The sequence below is a fragment of the Athene noctua genome, chromosome 28 (assembly GCF_965140245.1).
Source record: "Athene noctua chromosome 28, bAthNoc1.hap1.1, whole genome shotgun sequence".
In the NCBI taxonomy this organism is placed as follows: domain Eukaryota; kingdom Metazoa; phylum Chordata; class Aves; order Strigiformes; family Strigidae; genus Athene; species Athene noctua.
The window spans coordinates 1,775,856-1,784,797 of record NC_134064.1 but is presented as its reverse complement, the minus strand read 5'-3'; the positions used below and the strand labels follow the sequence as shown (position 1 = coordinate 1,784,797).

General features: G+C 41.6%; 1 protein-coding gene across 1 annotated transcript; it reads right to left on the bottom strand.

Moving 5' to 3' along the window:
* Positions 1-3,081: 3,081 nt before the first annotated feature.
* Positions 3,082-6,567, bottom strand: GKN2 (gastrokine 2). Its single transcript, XM_074928346.1, has 6 exons — positions 6,556-6,567; positions 5,967-6,020; positions 5,303-5,434; positions 4,675-4,785; positions 3,725-3,878; positions 3,082-3,161 (listed from the first exon to the last, which is right to left on the bottom strand). Exons 1-6 carry the CDS (start codon positions 6,565-6,567, stop codon positions 3,082-3,084), a joined length of 543 nt encoding a protein of 180 aa, XP_074784447.1.
* Between the last annotated feature and the right edge of the window lie 2,375 nt (positions 6,568-8,942).

Below are 8,942 nucleotides of genomic sequence, written 5' to 3'. Positions count from 1 at the left end.
TAGACAAAATTTCAAAATTATTTCTCCTGCATGGGTCCTTTTCTCTGCTTTTGCTCAAAGCTGAGTGTACATTCCTGTTTGTCCTATAGTCACTAAATTCAGAATAAATTTTATTTGCTCTGCAGCCATTCCTAGCATGTTCTTTGAAATCCATGATACATCGGTGATCCCAACAGACCCAGGCTCCAGGTCTGTAAACTCAGAGCTGTAACATTCCCATCCACGTGTTCAAGTGAAAACAGACCATCTGCTGAAAAACAGGGGGAAGGAGAATACAGGCACGTGGCTCATGTGGTATGATTCTTCCCGTGCTTCTGTTTCTCTTTGTTGTGAGCTGTACCCCAAAAGGCACAGCAACGTCACAACAGATCTGCCTCCCAGGTGCTCCATCCAGGACAGTCTCCTGTAAGCTGTGCACCGTGGCATCGGAGGTGCTGTGAGAGTAGATGGACAGCTGAAGCATTAGTTATCAAACGATAAACACAGTAGTCAAAATGCAAATATATTGCTAACAGGCCTGACTGATACAACGAGATTGTGAACTAAAATAAAAGCTAGAAGCAACCTTCTTCCGCATTTGAGTATATGAAGGGCAGAAACTCTGGCTCCCTAACTCAAACAGAATGAGATGTCAGATAATAAGGTATAGAGACTTGTTTCAGAGTTCTCTGTAAAACTATTTGCTCTAGTATTGAGTACAAATCTACTGAGCTTGTAACATTGCCTTCAAAATTAGTAGACAGTAAACACTAAAAGCTTATTGGTAAGCTTTTAGATGCATATGTAATGCTTTCTAAACAAAAAATGTAAGACTTCAAATATGCTTATCATTTAAATGAAATTCAGTCAAGCTACTGAAAAGGATTTTTTAAGCCATCAGTGAAGACTGAAGAGCTGGACTGAGTTCCTGCCTCGGTCACAGACAATTTCCATGGTAGCAGTCAGACCATACAGCACTGACTGTGTTTCAGTTTCCCACTGATAGTACCAAGGTAGCAATGCATCCCTTGTTTTGTCCATTCAGAACAGGCCTCATGATCTGTAAGCAACTATGCAAGAGGAGAATGGGACTCTCTTCACATGAGTAATGCTCTTTACCCCTGGGTCAACGGAACAGTTTAGGCCTGCATCTTTTATAACCACACATAACCACTCTGTTGTTTTATTCAGATCTCAATGTCTCGGAACACTGTTCCATTAATAAATGAATGTAGTATGTAGAGGGTTGCTTTAAAGTAACTAATTCTGATTAAACTAGTCGCAGCAGGATGAGAATCTCAAAGGACCATTATTACACTGCACACAAGAGTAAAGGTTCAGATTCATCTAAACTGCAGTTAGACAGAAAACCAGATTGCATCGACTAATTATTTTAAATAACTTTAAATTAAATAATAATGTCAGAATAATAAGACTCAGCTTTGTTAGTTCATCTAGTCTGCCTCTCTGGAAGCTCTACCAGTTTGTTCCTCTGGGATCTACTTCAATCTCTTGTCTTCAAACTTTCACTGGATGGTCAATGTCAGGTCAGCATCTCTAAGGAAATATTTTAAAGATATATAAAGCCCAAGATAATTAAGACAGTTATTTTCTATATTTTGAAGAGCTTGGCTGACTTGGGACAGGGGCCTGTCATGACCTCCATGCCCTCTAGCAGAAGAATACACAAGGAAAGGGTTGACACATGACAGTTGTCACTCAGAAACTGTATTAGGGCTTCCAACTGAGTTTTAACAGTCTTAAACAACAGCCTTTCTGGATACTGCAACCACAACAACTTTGAAAGTCACAACCCACACGAGCACTCTTGCCAAGCAGTGCTCTCAAAGAGTGCTTTGAAGTGTTTCACATCCTCCGCGCATCAGCCAAGAACATCACAACTACAACTCCTAGTTTCACTTCCCATCAGTGAGCTCCACTTCAAAATACAAGTGAACAGGCTATCCTGGATCTTGCAGACACAAGTATTCCTGGATTTAATCACCAAAGTTTGACTCGCCAGAAACATTCTTTAGATCACCAAGAACCTGCAGCCAGTTGTGAGTGCAATTAATCTAAAAGAACAGTTTCACCACATGGTAAAATGCTCTTTTAATAAAAAGCGGATGGTTTGACCAGGAATCTGATTTGAAAATAACAAATTGCAGACCTGGGGCCAGGTTCCTGTATTCCAAAGGCATGCCTTGCCCTCTGGCAGCCATTCAAGGCTCCAATAAACAGTAAACACTTAGTCTTCAGCCCCAAAACATACAATCCTTGCAAGCACTGATCTGGGAATTCAACCATTCACTTGAGATCTACCCGAAGAGCCAGCAGGCAGCACCAGTGCTGCCTCATCTGGTATTTTAATCAGCTCCTGACACAAACTACTCTCCAACATACGCGGGGCACTCAGCAAGTGGTCACAGCTCTTTTTATGCTGGCGTTGTGTGAAAGGATAATTTTATTCTGGGTCACGAACTTCTTAGGAGCGGAACAGTCCCCTCTGTCTGGGTTTGAAAAAAGTACAGAGCAAAAAGCTCTCCCACCCACTCCACCTATTCAAATTGCTACAAATTTTCACTGGCCCTGCAGAATTCATGTTTTTTTGCAAATGCTGGTAATGGAGATCTGCTCCCTCCCTTTATCTATCCATTCATCTCCTTGCTCCCTCCCTCCACCTGCTGCACATAAGGGGAGTCAGCACCCGAAGAGGCTGGGTGCTGATGCCGAAGGGAAGTTCTCCACTGGAAAAAAACTATTCTGTTACTGTTTCTTCATTGGCAAGAAGCATATACCAATGCCTAGGTCATGTCGCAGCCTGAGCGTAGGAATGCACCAAAGGAAAACATATCTCTTCTGGAGGAAAACTAGCAAGGCCCATTCTATTCCCATTCTGCTTTTGAATGAAGAAAAAAAAACCCAGAGCATTTTAATTACTGCATTATCTTTATTTGTATGTCATAGATTTTTTGCACTCAAAGCTTAGGATAGGAAAGTGGAGTCTAACACCAAGTTTTGTTCCAGCTGGGGAACATGGCTACCATCACAAAAGCATGCAAAGAAACAAGCCATTTCCATGCAGAATTGTCAAGATCCAGATTAATTTGCTTTTTCACAGATTTTAATGCCCAAAACGCTTGGGATTCCTGCATTGGCACAGTTATGGTCACTCAGTGGTGCTGAAAGAAACAAGAAAATGAAGATATCAGTGATAAGATCAATGTATCCAGCAAGGAAAAGTCTGCTAAATACAGACATTTCAATCCCTAATTATGGTTCTATTCGAGGCTCCTGTTGGTCTCAGTGGATATTGTGTAAAACTTACGGTGTAACTGAAAGGGAGGAAATGTCTGCACAGGTTTCAAGCACGTCTGTGCTCCTCCTTTCCCATGTCCCACACACAGCAGGTAGCACACTGGCATACAGTAGATGCCTTGTGGGACCAACTGTATCATCGGGACATAAGTTGGGTGTCGCTGCTACACAGCAGCTTCCTCTGACACCAGGAAAAGCTTTAGAACAGCTGCTCCAAATATTTAGATGTCTAACGATGAAAAACAGTGCTTTATCAGATTTTTCCAAAGCATCTTAACCTTCCAGTCCTGCTAGGTAGTTTACTCCTCCTCTCTAAAACAGGGCAATATGTTCCTGCCTCAAAGTTACTACGCAGACTTAGGTGTAAAGGACAGAAAGGTGGTTATGCACTGTAACAGAAGCACAGTGTTCTGATCGTGTAACTTACGTTGAGTCTCTACCAGCTTGTAGAGAGGCAGACCAGAGCAGAGTTTTTCAATGGGTTTACCGTAGACAATCCAGTCTCTGATACGCCCAAACAGGGAACGGCCAGATTGAAACTGTGCCCACACATTATGTGGAGAGTATATTGCCTTCATAGTCTAAAAAGAAAATGTTAGACACCATCAGTAACGTAGTGCTGCTTTCATTCTGGTAGGCCACCCTTTAAGAAAATCCCCACATTGAAAATCACCTTCCTTTGCCTCACACAAAGCATTAGCTAAAGAAGCTACGTGCTTTTAAAGAAAAACAAATATTTTCAATCGATTTAGAAACAAAGTTCACTACATACTAATTCTGCCAACACAGCAAAATTGAGCTGTATTACTCTCATAATAAGTTATGTCATTTGGCAGTAGGTTTTGCTGTAAATGCACTACACGCAGGCTGTCATAAAATGGGCCAGATCTCAAGTTCATCTCCAGGCAATATTTCCAGTCACCTTCATGAAACCTTTCCCTGAATAGGAAAGTCAAAGTCTGGTCAAAGTAAATTGATTTCTAAATTCTGTTCTGCAAACAAAAGTATTTCAAGTCATGTCAAGCTCAAAATATCAGCAAAACAATGAAAAAGAGGAAAAGCCTGTCTGAACTCATAGTGTGATCACCTCAAAATAGTCAAATTACACTACTTCCAAGGACTTCCGAGGATCTTACAGTTCTAGTCACAACGACAATCCACTACAAAACCACAGGGCAGGCATGATTGCCCATTATCTTAAAAAGATATCGATATGATATTCCCTTGAAGTTCTGTCTTGTCAGATCTGCTTCATCATTGCCAACACAGTAGGAGACACTCCTATGAACAGCTGTTCTTGAAGGCAGGCTGGAGGGCTCCCATCACACCACAAAACTCTTATTCCTGGATGCACTATAGGTTTTGCTACAAAGTCACCTTTCTTTCAAAAGCCAGGCGTCCAATTTCTTGCAGCTCTGGGATGGATTCCTTATTTATTTTCAGGATAAAGCAGGCATTTCGTGAAAGTAACCTTGTTGCAATATATCCCTGTGATTAAAAAAAATTATAGTTAATTAATTAAAAATCTCTACCACTAATGTTAGTTGATTCTCTCTACTCTTTAGGACAGGCCAGAAGAAACATGAAGTGCCTAGAGAGGCTACTGTGGTGGAAGGACTCTGCAGTTCCACTGTCAGCTCTGGGGAGGGAAGCAGCCCGCCCACACTAGTGGCTGGCTGTAAGACTAGAAGTATCTTTTCCGACAGATTTTTGCTGCAGTTGCTATACATGAGCGATGGCAGCCCTTTCTCTACTCTGACCTCACTGAGGTCAGCAACATTCTTCTCACTTTCATGAACTGCCACCACAGGTTTCATTACCCGTCTTTTAACCTGCACCATCATATGGGTGAAACAAAGAGATGGCCTAGGAGGAGGAAAGGTGATGGGAGTCTTCAGAGAAACTGTGTTTCAGGACAACTTACAGTGAGAATACACTACAATAATTTCTGAGTTTAAAAACTTCCTCAGAGACCAAATCTAGGCAGATTCTTAGATTTACTTACATGAGAGTAGTCAAAAATGGTATCAGAGGAGTACACGCCGGAACGGACATGGACTTCAACAATGTTGTCCTCATTGTGGATGGTCATAGTTCCAGTGACATAGTTTGTGCCAGGTTCTTTCAGGACAATGGTCTTTGGTAAAAAACACAAAATCATTGTGCGTCATCTTGGCTTGCAACTTTCAAAGGTGCCCTATAAGCAAATGTTTTCTCTCAAATATACAAGTATGATTGTTTTATGTAAATACTAAATCCCTTAAGAAGCCTTTAGCAGTCCCAGGAGGCCCTTGAGGTGGAGATTAATTAAGCAAGGGTGTGTCAGGGTGAGAAAAGAGGGGACAGGCCCTCCTGGCAGGCTACGGAAAAACCACGATGCACCCCAGCCCTGTGTGGCAGCAGGGACTGGCTGGAGACTGCAACAGTCTCCAAATTTTAGCTGGAGCTAAGGGGATTTATGGCCCCCAAATTTCTCATTACTATGGACCTGCACAGAACTGCTTCTTTGGCTGATACAATTGTCACCTTTGGCAAATGCTATTTTTCTACACTTAGCAATAAGCATCTTATTAGTTTCTTCTGTGCTTTTCTTCCTGTTATATTCACCCCCCACCCAGTAATCCGATACATTTTAAATGAGTACATAGAAGCCTTATCAGTCTACTTACATTCAGGGCAGAAGTCTGAGTCCAAAAGACTCCCAGCAAAACGAGAATTGCAGCCTGTAAAAGGAATAAGCATTCTCTCTCAACAGAAACACCAGGGAGTGCCATAAAAAAACCAGCTTGTGAATTAAGGGAAGCAGCTGTAGCATCTTTGAAAAATTACCCACTTAATGTGTATTAGTTGAAAACGAATGCAAGTCTTTTTTGTAAAATTCTTACTATTAGGCTCTTTTTTGCCTGTAACTGAAAAAGCAGAATAACTTAACCATTACATTTTTTTGTACTTTTTGTGAGTCTCTCCTTGATGCCGTGTTACTTCTTGATTTGCATCTACAATTGTAATTATTAAATCCTAACTAAATCTCCCTTCTGATGTTTAATCAAAGCACTCTTTGCTCAAATGATGCTTCCACTGACTCTAGAGGATTACTGTACACCCAAGAAATGCAAGTTTCTCATTGAGCAACCCAAAGACACAATACACAGATCATATCAGTCCCACTACTGTCCCACTCGAGCATCATCTTCTCTACCCTTTTGTTTTTGAGAATAAGGAACTTATAATAAGTTGAATGAAAATGGATATACTCACAAATCCGTTCATTTTTCTTTCAGATAAGAACAAGAGGCTGCAGAAAGTAAGAGTGCAAGGAAATCCCAGAGACCTTCAACTTTTATATCTTGCTGGAGGTGTGGGAAACACTTGACAGAACTTTTCTTCATGACTCAAACAAATCCATATCTACATGCCACACTGTGGTAAGCCTCCTATCTGAATTTTGGGTTGGCACAGATAACCTCACCTCGATATGTCAAAAAGACAGCTTTTGTAAAATTAATCACTCTACAAATGGCTATTATTTACTGGTTTAAACTTTAGAGGAGTTCACACTCTTTCTGGTGTCATTTTAAAAATATTTAACAGGATGGCATACAGAATTAAATGGCATCAGGAATAACTCTCCTATTCATTCATACAAACTGCATTTTGTCTTCTGAAATAGAATCCCTCACAGCCTGGTAATCTGCAGACAAATCCTGGAAAGAAATACCTATGTCATGGTGGCCTACATGCCAGCCACTGAATAGACCAATTCTTCAGCCATTTCTTCCATCTCATAGATGCATGAACTCCTAATAAGAAGTGCTGCTCATTTTTGATCAGTTACCATGATGTATATAACACATGCGTTGAAATTAGGGGCACGATTAGAAATAACAACTGTGCTTCACAAGGCAATCTGGGTAACTTCTAGCCTCCTCGGCATACAAAGGAGTAAAACTTCAGAGGATATGTGGTTCACACAAGGTCACAAAACAAAAGGAGCAGGATGGGGATTCCTCCTTTAAAACTACCACTATTTTTTGCATTTTATGAAAATGTCAATGATACTGCCATGAGAAGTATTCTCTTACCCTCCTATGACTATGACCTCACCTGGACTCCTCCTCATCTGCGACTCCACATCTACATTCTATTCGAATGTCATAATTGAGGTCTATTCCCTTCTAATAAAACAAGAACTCAACCTAACAGCCAACACATTTCTGTAATCTCAGTCATCGGCAAAAAGGTGAAAGAGATTGTATGGAAATCTCCCTCAGCAAACAGGCCTCAATAAAAAAAGGAAATTGCATGCATTTGCTTTATTCCACCCAACTCCACACGGAAAATGTTATCTCAAGTGTAGCAAAGCTGTGCTGCCAAGCAATATATCAGAATACATATAAACAGATATCAAATTGTGACAGGCACAGTTAGATTAGGCTGATTAGATTGATGTTACCCTCCTCTTGAAAGCTGGCTCTGTCCCTTCTCTCAAAAGATTCTTTGTTTCTAAGATTACAGATATGTCAGAAATAGAGCAGACTTCAGCAGCCAAACAAGCCTTTCATAGCAGGAATCTAACAGGGTTCAGGCACCACGAGCTAAACCAAAAAACTTTAGTAAGCTTTAAATGCTTTTAAGCTAAAGCTCTGTCACGGTTTAACCCCAGCTGACAGCTCAGCCCCACCCAGCTGCTCGCTCCCTCCCCCCCGGTGGGATGGGGGAGAGAAGCGGAAGAGTAAAAGTGAGAAAACTCATGGGTTGAAGTAAAGACGGTTTAATAGGTAAAGCAAAAGCCACGTGCACAAGCAAAGCTAAGCAAGGAATCCATTCCCCATTGCCATGGGCAGGCGGGCGCTCAGCCGTCCCCAGGACAGCCGGGCTCCGTCACACGTAACGGTGTCCTGGGGAGACAAACGCCGTCGCTCCAAACGTCCCCCCGCTTCCTCCTTCTTCCCCGGATTTATACGCTGAGTGTGACATCACATGGTATGGAATATCCCAGATATGGAAATACGGCCCGTTGGGGTCAGCTGTCCAGGCTGTGTCCCCTCCCAGCTCCTCGTGCACCCCCAGCCTATGTGCTCTTGGCTCTGTGTAAGCCCTGCTCAGCCGTGACTAAAACTGCCCTGTGCCAGCATCCCTGTTCTCAACACAAAACCAAAACACAGCCCCATACCAGCTACTGTAAGAAAATTAACTCTGTCCCAGGCAAAACCAGCACAAGCTTAAATTAACTTTCAGTTACTCATTATGTCTTCATATATTCATTTCTTTTGAAAAACACCCAAGAGGCATGAGGTTCTGCTTTCTTAAGCGTCTCTAGGCTTAGGCACAGGTAAGAGCAGAACAGTATGTGAAATCTACAGTTATTTACCGAAGGAGAATTACAATAGCCACAATCTCATGATTTTCACCTTACATGGGACTGAATGAATTCTGATGATCCAATCAGCCAAGGCGAAAAATTAATTTCTAAAAAGCTTTTGACTAATTAATATTATTGCAAGAGGTAACATAGTTGTCTCAGGCATAGCTAGATATACTTCCAACAGGAAAGCCTTGCTTTTCGGCAACTTTTTCCCCACAGTTAATCACACATCTCCCAATAATACACCTTTAATTACCTTTAATTAGCACGAATGCGCTCG

Bases quoted from the DNA above. Each gene is read 5' to 3' on its own strand.
- GKN2 (XM_074928346.1), bottom strand. The intron at 5,435-5,966 runs GTAAGTAGACTG...TTTTTACCAAAG, and splicing joins CTCAGACTTCTGCCCTGAAT to ACCATTGTCCTGAAAGAACC. The intron at 4,786-5,302 runs GTAAGTAAATCT...TTTTAATCACAG, and splicing joins CCATTTTTGACTACTCTCAT to GGATATATTGCAACAAGGTT.